Source organism: Dipteris shenzhenensis, chromosome 17, assembly GCF_047967505.1.
Source record: "Dipteris shenzhenensis isolate YYH24624 ecotype China chromosome 17, Dip_SZ_1.0, whole genome shotgun sequence".
Lineage (NCBI taxonomy): Eukaryota > Viridiplantae > Streptophyta > Polypodiopsida > Gleicheniales > Dipteridaceae > Dipteris > Dipteris shenzhenensis.
Genome location: NC_141612.1, coordinates 52293839 through 52320433, shown reverse-complemented (window position 1 = coordinate 52320433; position 26595 = coordinate 52293839). Strand labels below are relative to the sequence as shown.

Here is a 26595-nt window from a genome sequence, read left to right as displayed (position 1 = left end):
TTTCAGTTTGCGATTTGCTTTTGGGCTCTTCCAGGCTGTTCTAGGTGCCTGCGATTGGTTCTAGGGCTGTTCCAGGAGTTTTGGGCCTAACCAAGCTGCTCCGGGTGAACTGCAACTTGCTTTTTTTCAGGATTTCAGGCTCTGCAAGAGATTTAGACTTGATTTTCTGGAGCTTTCTGGGTGTTGTGGCTGGTTTTGGTATCTTTCCAGGCGTGGGTGTTCTATTCTAGGCTGGTTCTGGGTTGTGGTAGGGCGGAATCAGCTTATCTCTGCAGGATCTAGGGTTTTCCAGCTAGGGTGACCTTTTTTCTGTGGATTCCGGGTAGAAGGCTTTTCTTTGCCTGTTTTTGCCGTTTCCTGATTGGTCGTTGGCTAGTTATTGCGCTTGGGTTTCTTTCCTCGCGAAGAAGGGTTGGTTTATGATGGTGGGCAGTGCCCAAGGAGGCTATATATTGAAGAAACTCGCTGGGAAGTGTTTGGTTGTTTGATTGCACCAGAGTTCAGATGTTGAGGGCTTTGTCTTGCAGTTGTTCAGCCGTGTTTGGTTGGTTGGGCACTTGGATGTGCGATTGCAGGAGTGGTTCAGACAGTGGATGCTATTGGGGTCTCTGTTGCATACTTTGGTTACCTGAGGATATAGGATTGTCTAGTGATTGGATGCTGTTCACCGTTTGAAGTTGAGCAGGGAATTACAAGGTGGGCTGGACGGGGAGTCTGCGGGTGTTGGTTTCCCTGTGGTGCAGCTTCCCAAAGACCTTTGTAATCAGCCGCTTGGCTTCCAATGAATGTTAAATAAATACCGCAAGGGGCACCAACGTTTGGGGCCAATCGGTGTCTTGTTTCTGAGTAGGAGCGCTCTAGCTCCCCTATGATTTGTTCTGTGGTGCATATTTACTTGTCTATTTACTGTGTATGCTGTATTTAAGTGGATCCTACCACCCTTTACGTTATTGAGGTTGGTTTCAGTGGTTTTATTGCCGGGATCCACCTAACTTCTTCAGGAGGGGAGCCTGTGATTGGCTTGGTTAAGTCCAGCAGACTAGGTGAAGAAGACATCATACTATTCAGTAAATATGTCACACAGGGAGAGATCCGTGAGCCTTACTAAGGAGGAAGAGCAGATGTCTCAGTCTCTTGGTGGTGACCAGGATGCAGGAGAGGAGACCCGGCATGTTGCAAAGTAGCAGGATGATCGGAGAGATGAGGAGGATGTGGAACTATTCAAGGCACAGATGCAGAGTTTCATGAGTGCTTTCACGTAGTTTACACAGGATCCTCGCTTCCAGAAGATGATGAACTCAGATGTGCAGCCGAAGAAAAGGAAGCCTGAGGATGGGGATAGGGATGTTGAATCTAACAAGCGACCACATGTCACTTTTCAGGATCAGCCCTCTTAAATCCCCTATGGTCAGCAGCAATAGTCTAACACGATTCTGGGACCGACTCAAGGTAATAATTTTCAGTCCATGGTTTCCGGACAGCAAGGAGTTTTGGCAAAGCCGGTTCAGCCAGGCTATTTTGGTGGTGGGTTAGTTTTTCAGGCTATGGTCAGCCCTCAAGCGCAATTTTCGGGTATGCCTACTAGTCAAACAGTTGCGTTTCAGCCTAATTTACAGCCCACGGGACAGAACATGATGTATGCAAATGTTGGAGCAGCCCCAGGGATGCAAACAGGTATGCCTAACGCAGCAACAAGTAACCTTGCTTTGGGAAATATGCAAAATTTGGGTGCTGTTTTGAATAGTACAGCTTTTCCTAATGCTGGTAGTGTGGGGGATAGAGTGAGTGCTGCTGTCCCGTTTGCCTAGGCACCTGTTTATGACAATTTGGCACCTCAGGGGAAGTTGAAGGACTTTAAAGAGACAGGTGGAGCCGTGAAATTTGAGACATTTAGTGGGGTGCAGGACAAACTCAGGGCCTTGGCCGTTTTGTAGCAGTTCGATGCAGCTTACACAGGAGGGAATTTCACAGAGTCATCTAAGATACGCCGGGCTGCTAGTTTTCTAAAGGGGAATGCACTTCAGTGGTGGACCATGATGCTTATGCAAAACACTGTACCAAACACGTGGGTAGGTTTCAAGCAGGTGTTTTGTGCTGCATGGCTTACTACGACTTTTGAAGTAGATATCATGACTACTTGGCATGAGCTGAATTCCATTAATTGCCGCAATTTAGAGGAGTATAACGGCAAGTTTTGGGCGGCTTTGTTGCCTGTTAGCTCCTACCGGATTGTTCCTTTCATTGAGCAAGTTGAGAAATATTGTTGCAGGCTGCCTAAGGAGTTGAGAGACTACTGCACGAAGACTCAAGTCTCCAATATGTCTCAGCTTATCGAGAATGCTAGCACGGCATATGCTTTAATGCAGGGGAGGACTTCAGGGTTCAAAGGTGGACAGAAGCAGGAAGCTAAGAAAGATGACACAGATAAGAAAACTGGGTTTCGATTCTCCAAAATAGAGAAGAAGGCCAATTGTCAAAAGGATGAGCGTAATCGCTTGTCTCCAGAGGAATGACGCGCTTTATATGAAGCTGGTAAATGTTTTATTTGCAAAGAGGGGGGGACATCGGTCTAGAAATTGTCCTAACCGTAAGAGGAAAGAGCCGGCTAGTGACACGGATGAGCCACGGAATGTTCCGAAGGGCAAGAGTTCCTGATTCCATAGTGGGTTGTTTACAGCTGGTTTTGTATAGCGCTGTATACAGGTACTTGTAAAAAGATTTTTGTATGGCAGAGTCTGCCACTCTTTTTGGCATCTGATTTTGGATGATGTATACGGTTTGCAGGATGGTGTTTTCCCTGCTACTTTTGGATGCTCTTTTGTCATGAGGTTTTGACAAAATGAGATTGCTATTTTTGTCATGAGGTTTTGACAAAAATAAGAATGCTATTTTTGCCATGAGGTTTCGGTAAAATATGCATGTTATTCTTGTCATGAGGATTCGACAAGATGGGAATGCTCTTTTTTGTCATGTGGTTTCGACAAAAAAGAGGATGGATTCCCCTAGACCTTGGTTTCGGATGCGCAATTCCTGGAAGTGGTCTATGTCGTGTATTGTTGGCCGCGATGTATGTGGTGTACTAGTCACAGTGGGTGTACTAGTCGCTTGGTTTGCAATGCTATACGTATTTGTTATCTGCAGCTCTACAAATCGTATATGCATTGTTGGTGATCTGTTGGCGACATGGTTGGCTGTCCACTCAAATTTGGATTTGATATCTCAGGTACTTCGGATGTTCAGCCTAAAGCAAGCCTTTGGGCCCTACACGAAAGAAACTGCGCTGCTTGTTGCCTCGCGAGATCATCATCCTCAAGGAGACCCTGGTCCAAGAAAACTGACCAAACCAAATTCTATCCATCCACATGCGGAGTCCCTCCCACCAAGACTCAGAGATGGCAAGGTCAATCTCCCTCATCTGCTGCCCTACCCTTCGCATATGCGCTATGGCTCCAAGCCTCGCCTTTGCCTCCATGGGTAATCTACTCCATCTGCCAAAGGAGCAAGCCCCGAGCGAGAGAGAGATAAGGCCTCGCCTGTGTGTCCATCGATAAGCATCTAACTAGAGCTCCCCGCATAAAGCACAGAGACTCCTCTAAACCATCTGTTTGAGAAACCCAACCTCTGCATAGTGCCCTCTAGGAAATACCACTGCACCCTGTCATAAGCCTTCTCAAAATCCAAGAGAAGGATGGCCAAAGGCTGTGACTCCTCCTTGGCCCAATCCACTGCCTCCCAGAACGTGAAAATGTTGTCTAGGATGATGTGCTCCTATACAAAGCCAGTCTGTGTATCAAGGATGATGTCGGTGAGATGAGGCCGCAACCACAAACTGAAGACCATAGCAAGGATCTTGTATGCGATGTCAAGCAGGGTGATCGGTCTCCACTGTCGGATGTCTGATCTATCTTCCCCTTTCTAGATCACTAGTGTGGGTCTGAAGACATGGCCACAGGTGGGTAAAGCATGCATGAACTATCCCTGGGAAGTACAGTCTGAGTATCTATGTGCATGCATTAAGTGTTTACATATGCTCATGATGTACCACTGGCAGTGGGTCCTTAGGGATGGCCATACGTGAGGTGGATCGGACATCGTGGGGAGCATATTGTTTGTGAGTGCATGTATGCATGTACGTGGAATGTTTGCTTGTCTTTTGCCTAACAAACATTTAGTGTTTCCACTGGTTTTCTTTAGTGTTTCCACTTGGTTTTCTTTTGTAGGCAATTGAGGATGTTTGCCTTCTTTCAAGAGGGGGGTATGTCACGAGGACGTGAAATTTTGGGACTTTTGATTTGCGACTCCCGTAATTTGTGCATGATTGTCTTGAGCCTCTGGGATGCGAGGCTCTGACTATGGGCCGGGACTTGGGAAATTAAAATTCCTAGTGGGCCCTTGTAAATAGTGAATGTGCGCACAGTTACTAGGCAATTAATTCCTAGGGCCAAAGTGTGCAACAGGGGGGGGGCCAAAAGAGTGGTCCATTAAAAAAACAGCTTTTAGGGACCAAAAGAGTGGTGCAATTTAAAAAGACTGTTTTTTGGAGCCTAGGGCTTTAAAAGGGGGAGGGAGCCCTTCTTTTGGATGCAGTTGGCCAAATTAGTTTCAGAGGAGCCAGATCATCAGTTTGGAGCTTCCAGGGCCTGCCAGGGAAATTCGTTTTTACCCAGGGGCCAGTTTCAGGTGTTCCAGAGCCTGCCACGGAAATTCGTTTTTACCCAGGGGCGAGTTCTAGGTGATCCAGGGCCTGCCAGAGCAAATCGCAATTGATCCAGGAGTCTGTTGTAGGTGGCGATTTTTGCCAGGGTGTCTGTTTCAATTTGCGATTTGCTTTTGGGCTCTTCCAGGCTGTTCTAGGTGCCTGCGATTGGTTCTAGGGCTGTTCCAAGAGTTTTGGGCCTAACCAAGCTGCTCCGGGTGAACTGCAACTTGCTGTTTTTCAGGCTTTCAGGCTCTGCAGGAGATTTAGACCTGATTTTTTGGAGCTTTCGGGGTGTTGTGGCTGGTTTTGGTATCTTTCCAGGCGTGGGTGTTCTATTCTAGGCTGCTTTTGGGCTGTGCCAGGGCGGAATCAGCTTATCTCCGTAGGATCTAGGGTTTTCCAGCCAGCGTGACCTTTCTTCTGTGGATTCCAGGTAGAAGAAGGCTTGTCTTTGCCTGTTTTTTCCGTTTCCTGATTGGTTGCTGGCTAGTTATTGCGTTTGGGTTTCTTTCCTCGCGAAGAAGGGTAACCAAGAAAGCCCAATGGTGGTCTTGTGCGAAATTAGCGGACTCAGGTCGATCTTCTGCACTAGAAGAACCAGATACTGCAAGACCAGACTCTTTCTTTTTCTTTTCAGATGCTATGCGCTTCCTGCATTCAGAAATATCATGCCCAGGTTTCCTGCAATAGTTACATCTCTTCTTCTATTTGTTATCCCCTGAAGAAGAGGCACCATGTGAATGATCAGCATGGGAATGAGAGGGATTTCCAGCTGAAACTTTGCCTTTACCTTTGTGTTTATGATGGGCAGCAAATGCTTGATCACTAGTCATAGTAGCATTCCGATTCACACGACTTTGCTCCTCCTGAAGAAGAAGAAGAGCAACAAGATGGTCAAATGAGAAATGATTGGCATCACCGCCTGCAACTAACCTCAATGTAGTAGCAAAGCCTTGATATGAATCAGGCAACCCATCAAGGGTATAGAAACCAACTGAGAATTATGCATAATCTCATTAATGTTGGTCAACTGCTCTTTCAAATCCTTCACATTAGTGAGATAGGCATCCATGTTACCACCCTCATCAAGCTGTAAATCTTTCAACTGCCTGCGGAGATAGGCAACCCTCGCCTCATTCTTCGCCCTATACAAAGATGCAAGCTTGCTTAGCTGTCTTGCAAGACTGAATATGAGGGATAATAACCCATTTCACTGAAAGAGCAATGAAGGCATGTGCTTTGGCATCACGACCATCCCACTGAATTTGCTCCTGCGAAGGAGGCAAAGCACCTGGAGCAGGAGGTGCAAGAGCCCTGGCTGTAGCAGTAGAACCATCACCTGAAGAAGCAGAGGCTGCAGGTGTAGCACCAGTAACAGTGCGTGTAGGCCTGGCCTCAAAACCTGAAACAATATGCCATAGATTCTTAGCAACCAAAACATGTCCCATCATGTATGACCACATGGGGTAATTGGTGCCATCAAGCTTGTCATCGGCCCCAATCAGCCCAAACAAATCATCTTTGCCACCAGACATGGTGCTGAAATACAAGGCAAATGCACCAATTGGCAAAGCAAATGAGAGAAAGGCAACATCTCAGAATCAAGTGCCAAAAAACTGCCCAAGCTTCAAAGCTTATGTTTGCCAAAGACTCTGCTGTCCCAAGGTGTATCTGTTGCAAGAAAAATCCCCAAAGGCAACACGAGGCCTTTCCAAACTGCAAATGAAGCAGAAATTGGAAAAAGCCAATGCAACAACGGCTTACCCAATGATGAACAGCAGTGACAAGCTCTGAAAGCGAGCAAATGAGGGCTGGAAATGAGAATTACAGCAAGAGAATTGATCGCACGAGGAGGAGAGCACGTAGAAATGGATTTAAAGAGATCCAATGGAGAGAAGCTCGCAGCCCGAGGCAAAGGGATGCCAAATGAGTAGGGAAGGGCTCAAAGAGAGGTCTCCGGATCAATTCAGCAGCTCCAAATGGCTCCAAACGTCGGCACGCAGCTCGAGGCAGCTCCGAAATGCTGAGAAAATTGAAAAATGACTGGTGCACACCTCGAGGCAGCTCCCGTACTGCAGTAAATGCTTGCTGATGCAGTGTACGGATTTCTGACGCAGTTGTACGGATTTCTTGAAGCAGTTGTATGGAATTGTACTGATTTTTATGCAGTTGTATGGAATTTCTGACAGTGTCCGTACGGCTGTACGGTTTTTCTGATAGGACCGTACGGCTGTACGGATTTTCTGACAGATTTGTACAGTTAGGTTTTTGCTGCAGAAATTGCTCAGATTTGCTCTAAATTTTAGGTTTTTGCTGCAAAAATGGGTCAGATTTGCTCCAAAATGCGTCTTCTTTCCGGTAGCTGCTCCAAAATGCGATTCTCTCGCGTTAGAATGAGATCTTTCGCAACAGAATTGCTTGGAAAGGTCTCAAACACTCGTGGGAGTGTGAAAACCAGCAAGACCAGCAAGAATGAGGGCTCCAGAGGCTGCCAAACAGCTTGGGAAAGCTGTCAATGGTTGAGGGAATGGATCCGGACCTGCTCTGATACCATTGTTGGGTGTTGGAAGCTAAAAAATGGAAGCACAATGGAGAAAAACGAGATGCTGTAATAGATTGCTGCAAAACTGAAGTGTAGAGGCCCAAGGGAGAGCCAACATAACAAAACCCTAGGGCTAATTTCCCTAACTGGATTACATGTCCTAACTGACCTAGATGGTACATAAACTAACTGTACCAATAGTCCTAACTGACTATAACTAGGCCTACAAGGGTCATACCAAGGTATAAGTGACATCTATGGATAGCCCATGAGATAGCCTACCCATCTCCATCACTGACCTATTTTGCCGCTCAGCCACATGATTCTGTTGAGGAGTATAAGGCACCGTGCATCGATGATGTATACCATGGGAAGCAAAAAAAACAACAAACTCCTTTGACATATATTCACCCCCTCTATCTGTATTAAAATGAGCAATGTTCAGCGTACTCTCATTCTCAACCAAGGCACCAATGAAGCACCAACTCTCCCATCCTTGGGAAACGCAGCACGGTGCATCTTACCAAGCAAGCATGGTTCACAAACATGTTTTGTAGCCATATGCATTTTGGGAAGATCCACAACTATATCCTCTTTAAATAACTTCACCAGGGCTCCAAAATTGAGGGGTCCAAACCTCTCATGCCACAAATGAGTATCTGCCATGGTAGAATCAAGAGCAAAGGTATGTGCATCGACAAGTGCAGCATCATCATCCAAACATTTGCCATAAGCATCAAGTCTATAGAGACCTCTAGACAATGTGCCAGTCAAAACCATGGTAAAGGCATGTGTTGCATCATACACTGCACACCTAACACAATAAAACAGAACCTGAAAGCCACATGTAGCAATGGCTGAAATAGAAATGAGGTTCTTACGAATGCCTGGAACATAAAGCACATGCTCTAGAGTAACAATACCACTAGAGACAGAAGTAACAACAACTTGCCCAATACCTTTCACGGTATGTGATGCATTATTGTCATATGTGACACTGCTTCCCTGAGATGTATGCTCTAATGAGCTGAATAACTTCCTGCTGGAAGTGATGTGGTTGCTAGCGCCACTATCAAAGAACCAGGCGTCTTGAACATCTCAAACTGCTTTACAAGCATCATGAACATCAATATGACATGTAACCAAGAAAGACCAATGCTGGTCTTGTGCATAATTAGCGGACTCATGTCGATCTTCTGTATTAGAAGAACTAGATACTGCAAGACTAGACTCTTTCTTATTTTTTTCAGATGCAATGCGCGTCCTTCATTTAGAAATATTATGCCCAGGTTTCCTGCAATAGTTACATCTCTTCTTCTTTTAATTATCCTCTGAAGAAGAGGTAGGATGTGAATGATAGCATGGGTATATGATGCATTATTGGCACATGTGACACTGCCCCCCTGAGATGTATGCTCTAATGAGCTGAATAACTTCATGTAGGACGTGATGTGCTTGCTAGCACCACTATCAAAGAACCAGGTGTCATGAACATCTCAAACTGCTATACAAGCATCATGGACATCAATATTATACTGACATGTAACCAAGAAAGCCCAATGTGGTCTTGTGCATAACTAGCGGACTCATGTCGATCTTCTGTACTAGAAGAACCAGATACTACAAGACCAGAGTTTTTCTTCTTGTTTTCAAATGCAATGTGCTTCGTGCATTAAAAAAAATTATGCCCAGGTTTCCTGCAATAGTTACATCTCTTCTTCTTTTTATTATCCCTTGAAGAAGAGGCAGATCAGCATGGGAATGAGGGGGTTTACTAGCTGAAACCTTGTCTTTGCCTTTGTGTTTGTGATGGGTAGCAAAGGGTTGATCGCTAGCCATAGAAGCGTTGCGATTCGCACGACTTTGCTCCTTGTGAAGAAGAAGAGCAACCAGCTGGTCAAATGAGAAATGATTGGCATTACTCCCCACAACCAACCTCAACGTAGAAGCAAAGCCCTGATAAGAATCAGGCAACCCATCAAGGGTATTAGAAACAAGATGAGAATCAAGTATAATCTCATCAATGTTGGCCAACTGCTCTTTCAAATCCTTCACATTAGTGAGATAGGCATCCATGTTGCCACCCTCTTCAAGCTTCAAGTCTTTCAACTGTTTGTGGAGATAGGCAACCCTCGCCTTACTCCGCACCTGAAACAAAGATTCAAGCTGATCCCAAGCTTGCTTAGTTGTCTTGCAAGACCAGATGGGAGGGATAATAACCCGTTTTACTGAAAGAGCAATCAAGGCATGTGCTTTGGTATCACGACCATCCCATTGAATCTCCTTTTGTGTAGGAGGCAGAGTACCTATAACAGGATCTGCATGTGTTTTAGAAGTAGCATTAGAATCATTACCAGAAGACCCATCACCTGAAGAAGAACCCGAGGCAGTAGGTGCTGCACCAGAAGCGGCATTACGTGTAGGCTTGATCTCAGAACCGGAAACAAATTGCCATAGATTCTTGGCAACCAAAACATGTCCCATCATGTATGACCACATGGGGTAATTAGCCCCAAGCATTCCAAAAAGGTCATCTTTGTTGCTAGCCATTGATGAAAATAGATAAGCAGTAGCACAATTGACAAAGGAAAAAAGGAGAGATACTACTCTCAACTGCCAGAACTAGTAACTGCACAAGCCTCAAGGCTTTCAACTGCACAAATAACTTGCTGTCCCAACAAAGAAGCTGAATGAATAGCAAGTATGTGGCTTCAAGAGTGCAAGAACCAGTACCAAATGCAAAGGATGGGGGCCTTCAATGCTCCAAAGTGTAGCTGCAACTAACTGTACCAATAGTCGTAACTGACTATAACTAGGCCTACAAAGCACATACCAAGGAATAAGTGGCACCTATGGATAGCCCATAGAATGGCCTACAGTGCATTGGGTGGTTCTCTATTATGTCACATTTATTGATGACTACCCAAACTACGGTTGGGTCTATGGTTTAAAGAAAAAATCAGATGTGTTTAAGCATTTTCGACACTTTGTGGCAAAGGTTGAGAATGAAACATGACTCAAGGTGCAGATTCTACGCAAAGATAGAGGGGGGGATATATGTCTCATGAATTTGAGGCTTGTTTGAAAGAGAAAGGCATCACACATTAGCTTATCTAGAGGCTCACCGCTCGGCAAAATGGCAAAGCTGAGCGGAAGAATAATACTCTTATGGAGATGGACATGCATATTTGACCTTGGTATTTAGAACAACCCTTCAAGGCCACTTGAAACCAGCCTCAACAATGTAAAGGGTGGTAGGATCCACTTAAATACAGCATACACAATAAATAGACAAGTAAACATGCACCACATAACAAATCATAGGGGAGCTAGAGCGCTCCTACTCAGAAACAAGACACCGATTGGCCCCAAACGTTGGCACCCCTTGCGGTATTTATTTATCATTTGTTTGAAGCCAAGCGGCTGATTACAAAGGTCTCTGGGAAGCTGCACCACAAGCAAACCAACGCCCGCAGACTCCCCATCCAGCCCAACCTGTAATTCCCTGCTCAACTTCAAACGGTGAACAGCATCCAATCACTAGACAATCCTATATCCTCAGCCAACCAAAGTATGCAACATAGACCCCAATAGCATCCACTGTCTGAACCACTCCTGCAATCGCACATCCAAGTGCCCAACCAGCCAAACATGGCTGAACAACTGCAAGACAAAGCCCTCAACAGCTGAACTCTGGTGCAATCAAACAACCAAACACTTCCCAGTGAGTTTCTTCAATATATAGCCTCCCTAGCCACTGCCAACATCATAAACCAACCCTTCTTCGCGAGAAAAGAAACCCAAGCGCAATAACTAGCCAGCAACCAATCAGGAAACGGCAGAAACAGGCAAAGACAAGCCTTATTCTACGTGAAATCCAAAGAAGAAAGGTCACCCTGTCTGGAAAACCCTAGATCCTGCGGAGATAAGCTGATTCCGCCCTGGCACAGCCTAGAAGCAGCCTAGAATAGAACACCCACGCCTGGAAAGATACCAAAACCAGCCACAACACCCAAAAAGCTCCAGAAAATCAGGTCTAAATCTCTTACAAAGCCTGAAAGCTTGAAAAAGCAAGTCGCAGTTCACCCGGAGCAGCCTGGTCAAGTCCCGAACTGCTGGAACAGCCCTAGAACCAATTGCAGGCACCTAGATTAGCCCAAAAGCAAATCACAAACTGGAACAGATACCCTGGTAGAAATCGCCACCTGCAACAGGCTCTTGAATCATTTGCGATTTGCTCTGGATCTTGGGGTTATCTTCTCTGGACCGAGCTTCACTATGAGACCCGTGATGCAGGCACGCTTGAGTAGAGGGTATGCCTCATTGGCCAGGCTAGAGAGGCAGTGCTTCCGCTCACACTTTCAGGATCCACGCACCAAGGGGTTGCTTTTTGACTCCTTGGCTCGCCCAGCGGAAATGTATGGCAGCCCTTGTTTAGGGCCAGACTTGTCGGATACAGAGCGGGCCCGTGTGGAGCGGCTACAGGTTCTCATGCTATCACGGATGATCCGTGGTAAGTCACCTGTTCCTCACCAGATCATTCAGGCTGAGTTTGGGTGACCCCCTTTACAGCCAGACGCTGCATTTCAGGTCATCACATATCTGTGTTGAGTTAGGGAATATGGGGATTATACCTCAGGGCGTAGCAGGCTACCATGGATAGCTCTATCCTCTTCTATGGCACTTGCAGCAGGAGGAGATCAGAGGTGCTGGTATGCATGTACAGAGAGATGGTTTGAGCGACTGGGGCTCCACATGGATAGACTACCTCCCTTCCAGTATAGCATGGATGCTCTGTTCTCTCCCCTCTTATCACACGAGGTCAACTAGGTTATCCGTGAGGATCTACTATAGCTACACACTTTTCGGACCTAGTTGGAACCGAGTGAACTCCCAGTGAAGCTTAGCTTCTACAGAGATCACTTCTTACATATCACAGCTGAGGGTTTCATTGACCCACCAGGATACACACAGATTCACCTACCCCACTCGATGAGGATCTCTCTTGGGCAGTTCCGGGTCTCTTCACACAGACTTCGCATCGAGAGCGGCAGAGCAGAGCGACTACCCAGGGAGCGGCGCATATGCACACTATGTGACATACAGGAGGTTGAGACAGAGGAGCATTTCATCTTCAGGTGTCCTGTGTACTATGAGATCCGAGGACGTTTCCACTGCCTCTTCAGAGATAGTTATGGGATTTTAGCCCATTTCCTCTCCTACCCAGACCAGCGGTGTTTGGCAGGTTTCATTCATGAGGCACTTAGACACCGCGAGAGGATACTCTGAGCACGGAGACAGGAGCAAACTTCTTCCTCGGTTGATCCCTCTCAGAGCTGTATCACGGAGTTCTTTCAGCTAGATCACATGGACCCCAATGAGACGAGGCCTCGACATGACCGTGGCCCGGAGCCCGTGACCCAACAGCTCAGACAGAGGGTCGACACACATATCACACTTGGAGACATCCCCTCCTTGTTTAGAGTCGGAGCTCAACTGACAGGGGTCACAGTAGCCCTGGTTAGACACAGAGCTACGACCAGGAGACGTGCTAGGACCGCACCTCCGAGTGGCCGACAGCACTCTATCGCTGACTTCATGCCTCCACTGCCTCATCCATCCTGATATTTTTTGCTTTTGCATTTTGCATTGGTATGGACGCTCGTTTAGTAGCTCCACTACCACAGCTCGTTGTATCAAGATTTTCACAGTCTCATAGACCCATCGGTCTTTCGAAGACTTTAATAAACTTTCATTCTTTCTTTCTTTCTGGTAGGCCTTGGATCACCTGGAACTGGCCCTTGGGTAAAAACAAATTTCCTTGGCAGGCCCTGTATCACCTGAAATTGGCCTCTGGGGAAAAACGAATTTCCCTGGTAGGCTTTGGATCACTTGAAACTGGTGCCTGGGTAAAAACAAAATTCCCTGGCAGGCTTTGGATCACCTGAAACTGGCCCCCCTGTTGCACACTTTGGCCTTTTGTCTAGTAACTGGGCGCACATTCACTATTTCCAAGGGCCCACTAGGAATTTTAATTCCCCAAGTCTCGCCCCATGGCCGGACCCTCGTGCCCCTAAGGCTCAAGGCAGTCATGTGCAAATTACGGGAGTCACAAATTAAAAGTCCCATAATTTGACGTCCTTGTGACACCACTCTTCATGTTTGGAAGATCGAATCAGAATTTGTGATTTTAATTCTTTATGTGGATGACATGCTTATCACTGGGCGTGACACCCAAAAAATTGCAAATATCAAAATAGATTTGAAGAAATCATTTGCAATTTCAGATATGGGCAGGTTGCACTACTATTTAGGTATCCAGTTTGCTGTGTTGAGGGGGTATAATGATGAGCCAATCCAAGTACATTGGACATCTCTTACACTGCTCCCAATTTGAGGATTGCAAGCCAGTTTCTACACCATTGGAGCGTGGCTTCCGTTTCTACGCGGAGGATGTGAGTGCCCATTTCTATCAATAGGCTGTGGGCTTCCTTATTTACTTATGTCATACTTGGCCTGATTTATAGTATGCCGTTTATTAGTTAAACAGGTATATGCACAAGCCCAACATGTAGCATTGACAGGCAGTGAAGCCAGTCTTTTGTTACTTAAAGGACACATAGCATTTGGGATTGTTCAGTTGGAGGCAATCTTCCATTGTTTTTGCATGCATTCATGGATATTGATTGGGTAGGTTGTTACGACACAAGAGTGTCTCACAGTGGCAACTCTTTCATGCTTGGATCTTCATGCATTTCATGGTTCAACAAAGAGCAACCTACGATTGCTACTTCCAATTGTGAAGATGAGTACATGTTAGCCTTCACAACTACTATAGAGTGTGTTTGGTTTCGTAGTTACTTGCAAATCTTGATGTTTGCGCGTAATCTTGTCTTTCATGCATGTGACTATTAGTTGGAGATATTAATTGTCCTACGTTCCCACATAGGAGAAATTAGCATATCTCTTCACGAAGACTCTACCAGGACCCATGTTTGAAGTTGTTTGACAGGCTTTACACTTGGTACCATTTCCATCATGGGTGAATATGTGCAACCATGATACAACTTCTAGGTTTACTCCAGATATGTCCGGGATACTTCAGCCATAACATGGACAGGAGTTTGTTAGCACTTAGCCCTCGTATGGCCTCTTGTAGCCTAGTTAGGCTATTTAGTCCTAGGACACCTAATTCCCTTAGGACATTTTAGTCCTTAATTGACTAGTTGATTTTTGGGGCCATATATTGGTGCCACTCTTGTACTTTCTTCATTATTTCATTTGCAAGGACACTTCATTCACTTAGGTGGTTGTTTCGTCCCTTGTGTTCCAGCTTGGGTCCCATTGCTTCCCACACCCAACAGCTATATGCCCCCACCCACCCATGTTCCCTCATGTCGCACGTACCCCACACGCCAATCTGGCCCCAAGCGCCCCCACCGGCGCTCCCAACATGCTCCCCCATATGTGCACATCCTCATGATTGCATACATGTCCTCTCACTTCTTTTCCTCTACTTTGGGGTGCTTGCCTGTACGCACAAAACATGCATGCATGCTTGCAAGTTTATTCTATATCTAGTATTATTGTTATGCTAGGCTCCTTCCACTTTGGGTTGGTTTTGCTTGTTAGGATTCATTTTACTTTGCTACTTTATGCCCTAGCAAGATCATGAGGTAGTCTTTCTAGTTTGCATATGATGTCCATTTGGTTTCTTCTAGTGTTAGCACACTTTTACGAAAGCTTACTTTTGGTAACTTGTGACTGTCAAAAACATTACTCAATTTCACATGTTAACTAGGTGGTCTCTTGAGCGCGTGTCCACGTGGCATATCGACTAGCTAGTCATGGTTTGTAATTTTTTTTTTCAAGAAAGAGACTTCCTTCCAAATCATCCTCGCCTGTCTGTAATCCCATAAGCAATGCTGAATAGTCTCCAGAGCAGAGAGGCAACGAGGGCAAGTAGGGTCGGCTCCGAACTTGTATCTCCAAAGGTTCACTGCAATCCCACCAGGGATAGAAAGCCAAAAGAAGAGAGTGATCCTTCCATTCCTGTGGGATTTCCAGAGTCTCTTCCAGAAGCACCTCTGCAAATCTGCAGTGATATCAAATGTCTCCCAATAAGGAACTCTGGAAGGTCTCCAACCTCTAACTACTGAGCTGGAATCTCCTAGCATTACTGACCGTGTAACAAAAGAAGGGGATGCTCTTCTCTCGATGTCCTATGTCAATCCACTCTTACTCTCCAGGGTCCCACTGCAAATACCTAATTTCCCCCATAGAGCCAAAGCCTCCAAGATCCGGTGGAGAGTAGCCGGGGGTTTGGGTGGAGGAACCACTCTAAATCTGATCCCTGCACCAAAAGACCTACAACCTTGATAGGCTGAAAAGAAGACTCAAGCAAGATGTCCTCTGTGGACCTGAGCAATCTGCCACCATCATGCACACTAAAAACCAAAGCATCCTCATGTGCATCTCGAAAGGCCAAAACTTGAAGAGGAACACCACCTCTCGTAAAAGTACCTGCCCAAGTGGAGCAAGTGAGTGGCATATCATCTGTGTGTACTCAATCTGCTGGAAGGGCTGCCTCAATCTGCAAGATCCTCCCTGCACTCCCTTTGAGATGTCCTGTCAACTGAGATTTGGTCTCCTTTGGAAGCTTGCGGAAAGCTTTCCATGACCCCAATGATGATGCGGGTCCCCTCTCCCACCTGGACCATTGCATGTAGAGTGAGGCACCAAGTGGTCTGCCATGATCATCCAATATACTGTCATTCCACATGATCGGTTGCCTATCAATCTCTTCACGAGAGGAAGGAGGAATCCTCCAAAGAGTGCTCCTAAAACTGGCCCATGCTTTCAGTATGGCAACCATGAGGGGATGAAGGTGATCTGAGGTGTGCTGTGGTGAAAATCCACCTAATACTGCTCATCCTGTCTCCGCCTGAAGAAGGTGTGCACGTCTGTATGCTGCTTATAAGAAATGCCTTCCACGGCTTCTGCCCTGGCATAAGTCCCTGCACTACCATCTTGCAGAGTAAAGCTCTGCTCTATAAATCTGGATCAATAATATTGAGACCCCCTTCCTGTGTAGGGAGGATGAGGGTCTCCTAAGCCACCTTGGCTAACGCATCTGCTGTGCCATCAAGCCCACTCCAAAGAAAATTTCTGATTGGTCTCCTAATCTGAGTGATGCAATCCCTAGAATGGCACCAGCATGAACAAACAAACCAGGCCGTGGCCAAGAGGACGTGGTTGACCACCACAACTCTAGAGGCAAGATCCAGCTTGGCTGAGCTCCAAAAAAGGAGCTTCCTCCTGATGCTCTCCAACACGAGAGCAAACTGCTGCGTGGAAGAAATATCCAAGCCGACCTGGCAGCCCAAATACCTGATAGGCACACCCCTCTGAACCCAAGTGAATCCTATGTCAAGCCCCCAAATTGGAGTGTCCTCATCATTGATCCAAAAGCCATTGGATTTATGCCAATTTATCTGCGCCTCCGTCGCCAAGCAAAATAAATCCAATGTTGTCGTGAAAGAAGTGAGCGTCTGTGGTGTGGCATCCAAGTAAACTGCTGTGTCATCTGCCAACTCACTATCAAGTAGCTCCTCTTCCCTTTTGATGGGAAGTCTCAGCCCAAAGATGTCAGCTTGAGATCTAACATAGATACTCAAAGCTTCAGCCACGAACAAAAAAAGAAAAGGGGCAAGGGGGCATCCTTGACGGACTGATCTGGAAATCTGAAATCTCTCACCCCTTACCCCACCAATAAGTACCTGGCTGTGGGCTGATCTGTACAAAGAGGAAACACCTCTGATCCAAGCATCAGTAAAGCCAAAACGTAGAAGGGTGCCCTCCAAAAAACCCCAATCTACTCTGTCTTAAGCTTTCTCAAAATCCAAGAGTAGAATGGCTAGATTCTGGCCGCTCTGAGTGGCCCACTCTGAAGCTTCCCAAAAAGAGAAAATGTTATAAAAAATGCTTCTGCCATGCACAAATCCCATTTGAGTGTAATGAATAAGATCTGGGAGAGGGGCTGCAATCGGAGGCTGATTGCCTTGGCCAGAATCTTGTAACATGTCCGCAAAAGTGTGATAGGCCTCCACCGGGATACTAAATTTCTGCAACCTACTTTCGGGATAAGGTGGGGATGAGACCCTCTGTGAGCGACCCTGGCATCTTGCCAGAGTCCCAAATGCCCCTGTAGGGCTGATGTAATGTAATCTCCAATCATATCCCAAAATGCAATGAAAAAAGAAGGGGTGAGGCCATCCGAACCTGGGCACTTGCCCTTGTGAAGGGCTGAAAGTGCAGTCCTAAACTCTGTGTTGGTGAAAGGTGCATCAAGCAAAACATGCTTATTCGGTTTCACCAACAAGGGGATGCTCTGCCAAGTAACCTGTCTAGCATCCTCTCTATCCCGTGTGTCAGGATCTGCAGTAAGAAGGGCGGCATAAAAATATGAAGCTATGCGCATGACATCATGTGGATCTGTCTGTAAAACCCCATGTGAGTCAATAAGCTGGGATACACTCTCTCTACTATTTCTAGGACCAAGAGTAGAGAAAAAGTGTTTATTGACTCTGCCACCCATCTGAATCCAGAAGGACTCCCGTTCATGAAAGGCATACTCTGCTCTCTGATCAAGCAATATCTGTTGATGAGCCCTTGCTGCAGCAAGGCACTTTTGAATCCAAGCATCTGAAGGCCGTTTCTGCTCTTCCCTTTGCAAAGCTGCCAACTGCTGGCGAACACCAATCTCACGTCTGAGAATATCTGGTCTCCTGGTAGAGTCGCTAATACCAGAAAGGGCAGCAGCTACATGTGATGGATATGGCTGCCCACCCTGGACATGAGAAAACCCATATCTGCAGGGCTGCCTCTGTAAGGTCCTCCTCTGTGTACAAGGCATCTGGAATCTTGATGCTGGCAGACCGGCCTCTCAAGTGAGGCTCTGAGATAGCCAGCACAACAGGAATGCATATCGATCCACCTCTGTCTAGTGCCCAATCTACTACATAGAATCTGTCAATGCGTGCATGAATAGGCATCTGCTGCCTCCTGTTCGACCAAGAGAACAAGAGGGACTGTGGCTGAATAAGAAAGGCATCGTCCAACCAAGTATCCCTGCCACAGTAGTGGAAAGAAAGGCATCCCAAGCTGCTCTCTCAAAAGAGTGAAGTCCTCCTTCTCTATCCCCTTTTTTGTTCGATGGTAACTCAACCATGTTAAAGTCACCTCCAATCACCCATGAATCCGCAATGGGGGCCTAGGAGAGCAAATCCTTCCACATAATGACACGTTCCCCTCTAATGTTGGAGACATACAGGTTAAGGAAACCAACCTTACACCCTCCAATCAAGAGAATAATCCACTGAGCCCTAGAGGGAATAATGACTCCGTGTCCAACAACTAAGGGGAGAACTGGCTGTGAAATTGAAATAGAAGTGCCCCCCCTAGTGCCCTAAGTAGGCGATCAAAATGTGTGGCTAGAAAGCAACTTGCCTGATTTGGCACAATCTCTAGAATCTAGTTTGTGCTCTTGAATAAATAAGATATCAATGGAACCCCCAATAACACCTGGATGAAGCTGAGCTGTTTGCGGCAGCAATGTGGGACGCCACCTAGGCCCTGTATGTTCCAGCTAACAATCCTCATCGATTGGACAATGTAGAGTGGAACACCTTACCCGACCTAGTGGCGGAAACAAACCCCTCAACAGGGGAAGACCTCTTGCTCGAGGAGCGAGGAATGGAACCAAGGAGAGCAAATCCTTCCACATAATGACACGTTCCCCTGTAATGTTGGAGACATACAGGTTAAGGAAACCAACCTTACACCCTCCAATCAAGAGAATAATTAACTGAGCCCTAGAGGGAATAATGACTCCGTGTCCAACAACTAAGGGGAGAACTGACTGTGAAATTGAAATAGAAGTGCCCCCCCTAGTGCCCAAAGCAGGCGATCAAAATGTGTGGCTAGAAAGCAACTTGCCTGATTTGGCACAATCTCTAGAATCTAGTTTGTGCTCTTGAATAAATAAGATATCAATAGAACCCCCAATAACACCTGGATGAAGCTGAGCTGTCTGCGGTAGCAATGTGGGACGCCACCTAGGCCCTGTATGTTCCAGCTAACAATCCTCATCGACGGGAGGATGTAGAGTGGAACACCTTTCCCGACCTAGTGGCGGAAACAAACCCCTCAACAGGGGAAGACCTCTTGCTCGAGGAGCGAGGAATGGAACCAAGTGGTGGAAAATCAACAGGGGAAAGAACCGTGCCACCTGACGCCCTGTCAACAAGAAACCCAATCACTGTCTCACCAAAAGTAGAGGGCACAAACTCCTCCTCTAGGAAATCTGAAGCATCTGCTAGAGTTGAAAATGAGTTCTTGTGAATTAGGCCAGACACTAGAGTGCGAAGGATCCCTTCTGATGGAAGAGGATCAATAGTGTAAACCATCCCCTTCCCCCTATCCAAGGGAGGAAGTGAGGATTGCTCTCGATCCTGTGTCTGCATGGCCGCGGATACCTCTACTGCCTCAAGGAGAATGTTTGGCACCGTTGGTTCCAGGGGAGAAGCTGCAACTGAGGAGGAGGTCGAAGCTGAAGCGTCTTGGATTGTGTGAGGTGAGACTCGAGGGATAGCCCGAGGTGAAGCAAAGTCCACTGGTGTATCCTTATGAACTGAAGGAGGAATCTGCACACGAACCGGAACCCACTGGTATGCGGCGGGTGTCCCTGCAGGTCGTGAGGCACCTGAGGTAGAAGGTGGCGGTACCAAAGGAGCGCTCAGTCGAGGAGCACTTTGGCAAGTAGGAGTTGTACCATCACCCTGAGGAGGACCGCCATGTGAAGGTCGAGGAGCAGGTGCTGGACCTATATCAACCCCCTGTCGAGCTGAGGAGCAGGTGCTGGACATGTACCACCCCCTTGTCGAGGCGGTGGGGCGATAGTTGTACCAGAGGGCTTCTTGGGCCTTTTCTTCTTCGTGGGGCAATCCCTGGCAAAGTGTCCAATGGTCCTGCATATCCTGCACTGGTCCTGCTTGCTTGTAATCTCTACTCTCTAGTGAAAAAAGGAACCATCCGGGCGCTGGATCATAACATGGTCCATCGTGAGGTTGGGATCCTTACGGAGGACTATAATTCTAGGTACTCCATCAGCCTTGGTTGCCTTTGCTGCAGTCAACGGCAACCCAGGGAGGGGTGGGATCTCAGCAACCGCGTCGAAATGCTCCCCAGTAACAGAAAGAAGTCGATGGTAAACCTGGGGAAGCCGAGGAAATCTGATGAAGAGTGAAAAGATTTCCTTATCTGCCTCTACTGGGTCGAAACCAATATTAAAGGCGTCAAAGAAGATCTTCTTGTGTCCTAGGTGTAAAAACTTAGCTTTGAGCACGGTGCTCGCAGCCTCTGGAGTGTCAAAAACAACTTGGAAAAAACCTCGTCCCAACAGACGAACATCTAACAATCGTGGAGTGAGGTATGGGGGGAGAGCCGCAAGCATCCAGTCTCTCGTTTGGGATCTGGAAGGGTGAGACCCGAAGATGCATGCGAGCAATGTGGTAGAGCATTCAATCTCTATGTCCTTGAGCTGTTGCAACTCGTCTTTAGAAAAAGTAATATTTTTCGCGGTCGGTGGAGGTGGAGTAGGATTGGTTGACGGAATATCCATCGCCAATCGAGGTGAGGAGGCCGGCTCGGACACTTTTGAGGCTCCGTCCGCTCCAAAAAACATTGCGGGAGAAGGAAGAGGGGGGAGACAGGTAGAAGAGGAGGGGGGTAGAGGAGAGGGCTGAGGCGGGGGGATAGGGAGCGGGGGAGAGGAGAGGGCTGAAGCGGGGGGGAGGGAGCGGGGTAAAGGAGAGGGGAGTAGAGGCTGAAGCGGGGGGGATGGAGCGGGGTAGAGGAGAGGGGAGTAGAGGGGAGGGGGTAGAAGCGGGAGGTAGAGGCGGGGGGAAGGGAGCGGGTAGAGGGGAGGGGGGTAGGGAGCGGGGTAGAGGGAGGGCTGAGGCAGGGAGCGGGGGAGCAAGGAGGGGGGAGCGGGCTGAGAGGGGAGGCGGCAGCTGAGCGGGAGAAGGAAGAGGGGGGAGACAGGAAGAAGAGGAGGGGGGTAGAGGAGAGGGCTGAGGCGGGGGGATAGGGAGCGGGGGAGAGGAGAGGGCTGAAGCGGGGGGGAGGGAGCGGGGTAGAGGAGAGGGGAGTAGAGGCTGAAGCGGGGGGGATGGAGAGGGCTGACGCGGGGGGTAGGGAGCGGGGTAGAGGGAGGGCTGAGGCAGGGAGCGGGGGAGCAAGGAGGGGGGAGCGGGCTGAGAGGGGAGGGGGCAGCTGAGCGGGAGAGGAGAGAAGGGGGTAGAGGAGAGGGAGGTAGAGGTGGGGGGGTAGAGGCGGGGGTAGGGAGCGGGTAGAGGAGAGGGGTGAAGAGGCGGGGGGTAGGGAGTGGGGTAGAGGGAGGGCCGAGGCAGGGAGCGGGTGAGGGGAGCGGGGGAGCAGGGAAGGGGGAGCGGGCTGAGAGGGGAGGGGGCGGGCTGAGAGGGAGAGGAGGGGAAGGGGTAGCGGGCTAAGAGGGGAGGGGGCGGGCTGAGAGGGAGAGAAGGGGGAGGAAGGGAGAGGCTGAGGGAGGGGGAGGGGGTGAGGGCGAGGAGGGGGCTGAGGGAGGGGCTGAAGGAGAGGGGGCAGCAAGGGAGCGGGGAGGAGCAGCAGCTTCAGGACGTCCTGTCAACTTGTCTTCTGAATTGGTGGTTTGTATTTTTACAAGATGTTCGAAGGAATTTATATGTGATAGGGGACTTCAATTGTATAGAGGCAAATGATAGCTTGAAATATCTGATATTGTTCTTATTTAGCCAGATGATAATTTTAGAACCCAATTTCACATCTTTTTTTTTTTGCGGGTCCTTCATGTGCAGGTGATTCCAATGAATATGGTGTACTATTTTCACGACTTAATACAGAGGTTGCTAGATTGGGGTTATGAGGAAGGCTCGACTCTTTTCGGTTTTGGCTATGACTTTCGACAAAGCAATAGGTTTGTTAACAATCTGATTTTCTTTGAACCAGAATTCTTTTTTAAATGACAATATTGATTTTTGCGTTTTCCTTTCACTATTTTTATGTCCCGTAGGCTTCCGGAAGTGATGGACAAGCTTAAAGCTCAATTGGAGAATGCATACACTGCCTCTGGGGGCAAGAAAGTCAACATAATAAGTCACTCCATGGGTGGATTGCTCGTGAAATCTTTTCTAGCTCTTCATTATGATGTAAGATATCTATTTTCACTAGGTTGAAAGTAAATATCCTTATACTTCCCTGTGTTGTCCCTTCTTTACTTCTTGTTGATGGAGTTCTTACTAACTTCCTTTTTTATATAGGATTTCGAAAGGTATGTGAATTCTTGGATTGCTATTGCGGCACCTTTCCAAGGTGAGACATTTCACATAGCTCAAAGTTTCTTTGAAGAAGATATGTGTGATATACTTTTTTTTAGAAGGAAAAATGTAAATTACATAAAAGAAAAAAAGGGAAAAGCCTAAGCTTTCTAAAGGTAGGAAAATGGGAAGTGGCAGTATAAACAGCCTAGCTGCCTAAGTTTGATAGGCTATTGCAGAGAAGGCTTGTGGCTAGCTACTTTGCAAGCTACGAAGATTCCCCCTCCCCATACAAATAAAGTGATTTAAGATTGTAGCCATGAAAGTGCTTGACGTGTGATAAGCATTCAATACAAGATTTCAAGATTGAGTGCAACAACTGAAAAGCATTCAATACAAGGGCTTGCCACAAAGGGCTGGGAGTGGTCCTTGTAACAGAATATAAAAATCAATACTGAATGACAAATTTACGAAAGCATACATGCGAGAATTCACAATTCAAAACTGACGAATTCAAAGGTAAAGAAAACATGTGTGCAATCTAAAGATAGTGTCACGAGGACGTGATATTATGGGACTTTTGATTTGCGACTGTTAGAATGATTGATATATTCTAGGCAGTGACCAATGTAATGACAATAAGTGGGTTAGGGGCACTTTTCCCTCATTTAGAGGTTTTCCCCCCTAACCATAGTTAGTTCACTAACTACGGTTGACAGCGCCATACAATTCAGCTGCTGTACAGACCTGTTGTCGTACACACCATACAAGAGTCGTCATTTAATTGGTACCTGCGCAGGACATTCCAAACAGAAGTACAATCTGCTTCATTTGCAGATCTTCCGTACAGGTTTTGCTTGCAGGATCATTTTGCAGGCACTTTCCTTTGCAGGTGGTTCTTTTTGCAGAGAATTGGGGGTTTCTGAATTCTTTTGCAGACATTGCAATCAGTTTGCAAAATCTGCTCCAGAATTTGGGGCTTTTTGGTTTTGCTTGCAGTTTTTGCAGAGAATCTGGGGCTTTTGCAGGCAAAGTGCAATTTTGCAACATTTGGGGCTTTCAGTGAATTTGCCCCCTTTTGTATGCAATTTCCCACAAGAAATTGGGGCTTTTGTAGTTGGGTTGCAATTTTGCAGTGGAAGAGCAATTTGGGAGCTTTGCAGGCTTTTTGGACTCAGTTTGAGTCACATTGGAGCATTTGGGAATTTTTTGCAGATATTTTACTCTGGTGCATTTTGAGCCATTATTTGGCTGAGGATTCAAGCAGGTGCATTTTGAGATTGCGGGTGTGCTTATTTGCACACATTGGCAGTAGAATTTAGTTCTTTTGCAGATAAATTGCAAATTAGGGCTTTCACTCAATTTGCCCCTTTTTGAGTTGCAATTTCTTGCAAAAATTTGGGACTTTTTGCTTTACATTGCAATTTCTTGCATTTTTGGGGCTTTCAGGCAATTTGCCCTCTTTTGGATGCAATTTCCCTGAAGAAATTGGGGCTTTTGGCATTCTGATGCAATTTGGCAGTGTACAAGCATTTTGGGACTGTTGCAGGCAATTTTGGACTCATTTTGAGTGACATTGGAGAGCATTTGCAGGATAATTGAAGTGCATTTTGAGCCTTTGATAGGCTGTGATAGTATTTGTCACTGTGGGCAGATTTTACTCGTGCATTTTACATCCCAGGTAGGGATTTACTTGGTTAGTTTGCTGTATTTTTTGAGATTATTTGGTGAAAATGGCTCAGAACAACCCCAATGAGGTGTTCGGAGTTCTCACACAGGAGGATAAGTTGGATGGCACCAACTCCTCCTTGTGGAGTTTCATGGTTCGCAATATCTTGGTTGGCAGACATCTTTGGGATTATGTCAATGGAGACGAAGCAAGACCAGATACAACGGCTACACCTGTCACTCCTACAGTTGGAGGCAGGGGTAGAGGTGCAAATGCAGCACAAGTAGTTGGAGCAGCCGCTCCAGGAGCTCCCACAGCAGAGCAGAGAAGATGGGACTCTAGAGATACACCAGCTCTTTCAGTAATTTCTCTCTGTCAAGAGGTTCATACCTCATATTCGGTCATGCAAGACATCTATGGCAGCTTGGGAGATACTAGAGAGTATGTTTGCAGCAAGAAATGATGCCAGAGTTTCCTTTCTGAAGAGAGAGCTTTCCCATACGCATATGGATGAGGGAGATTCAATGGATTCTCACCTCACAAAGCTTCAGGACTTAAGGGAACAGTTGCTGAATATTGATGAAGTCATTCTGGATTCAGAGATGATCACCACCACTCTGAACTCTCTTTCTGAGTCCTATCTCGGTTTCCATACCTGGTTGAATTTGTCATCGAGGGGGGGCAGCAATCCTCTCTCTTTTCACGAGTTGGTAGGACTTCTATTGCAGGAGGAGCAGAACACCTAGAAATATGGCAACCTGGGCTGGCGAGCATGCCATGCTCTCCAAGTTCAAGCCCAAGGGTAAAGGGCAGCAAAAGCCGCATGCCAATCAGCCCACAAATCAGCATAAAGCTGATTGAGGACAGCCCTCTTATAAGGCAAAGAGTGATACAAATAAGCAGAAAAAGAAGGGCATCTGTCATTATTGCAAGAAGCCAGGTGATTATATTGGAGAATGCAAGAAGCGCATAGCCAAAGAGAAGAGAAGGGATTCCGGGATGGCTGTGTCAGATGCATGAGCTCCATATTCTCATGATGTGGGAGATGTTGCAGCCAGGTTTGTGGAAGAGCACTATGCCTTTTTGTCTTGCACTTCAGATTTTTCAGTGGGTAGTTCAGATGCTATACCCACTAATGATGATGACCCTTATGCTTTCTTGACTTGCAGCTATGATCCTTCAAAGGATGCATGCTCTCTTAGTGTCGATGAGATACTTCATACTTGGTATTTTGACAGTGGTGCTTCAAAGCACATCACTTCCAAGAAGAGTCGTCTGTTTGTATCTCTTGTGCGAAAAATTCTGCTTATTCAGTGTGTGGAGTGGGAGACATTATTCTCACATCCACTGATGGCACATATTTCAGAATTTCAGATGTTCTCTATGTGCCAGGGATAAAGAAGAATTCGCTTTCGGTGTCCTCACTCAATAGAGGAGGATTTCAGGTTGTTTTTTATGACGACAAGTGTGCAGTCAGAGACAAAGAGAATGACTATGCTTTGATGTTGTCTAGCACTTTGTATCGGGGTCTTTTTTAGCTTGATCTATATGAAAAAATATCCGATCTTGCATTGTCAGTTAGCACTCCCACTGCTGCGATGTAGAATGCGGAGTTATGGCGTGCCAGGTATGGGCACATGAGCTATGGCAGCTTTATGACACTTCAGAGGCATGATATGGTTGATGCGTTGCCTCCTTTGGAGTCACCTCCTCCTCATGAATGTGAAGGTTGCATCCTTGGCAAGATACATAGACTTCCCTTCAAGAAGGATGGTGCAGTGAAAGCTATATGGAAATTACTGCTTATTCATAGTGATGTCTGCGGTCCCATGAGGACACCTATTTTTGGGGGTGATCTTTATTTTGTTACATTCATAGATGATTTCACCAACTACACTTGGGTCTATGGTCTCAAGGCAAAATCAGAAGTGTTTATGCATTTCAAACACTTTGTGGCTATGGTTGAGAATGAGGCTGGACTCAAGGTGCAGACACTTCGCACAGATCGAGGGGGAGAGTATATGTCTCATGAATTTGAGGCATTTTTGAAGGAGAAAGGCAGCACACATCAGCTTACAGTGAGGCTTACACCTCAACAGAATGGCAAACCTGAGCGGAAGAATCGCACTGCCATGGAGATGGATAGATGCATGCTCACACGTAAGAAGTTGCCTCACAGGTTTTGGCTTGAAGGCCTCATGTGTGCCAACCATATTTTGAATCGGGCTCCTACAAATGCGTTGAAGACAATCACTCCCTATGAGGCATGGCATGGGAGAAAGGCTTCAGTGGACCATTTCAGAGTTTTTGG

The 26595-nt window shown here is 46.8% G+C and overlaps 1 protein-coding gene across 3 annotated transcripts in view; it reads left to right on the top strand.

The window, feature by feature from the left end:
* Positions 1 to 26595, top strand: part of LOC147892277 (alpha/beta-Hydrolases superfamily protein) — a 133650-nt gene that overhangs the window by 40094 nt on the left and 66961 nt on the right. For all 3 annotated transcript variants that reach the window (XM_087388193.1, XM_087388191.1, XM_087388192.1), the window contains exons 4-6: positions 22157 to 22275; positions 22372 to 22507; positions 22619 to 22670. In XM_087388193.1, the coding sequence (XP_087244319.1) occupies positions 22157 to 22275; positions 22372 to 22507; positions 22619 to 22670 (307 nt within the window). The remainder of the gene's footprint in view (positions 1 to 22156; positions 22276 to 22371; positions 22508 to 22618; positions 22671 to 26595) is intronic.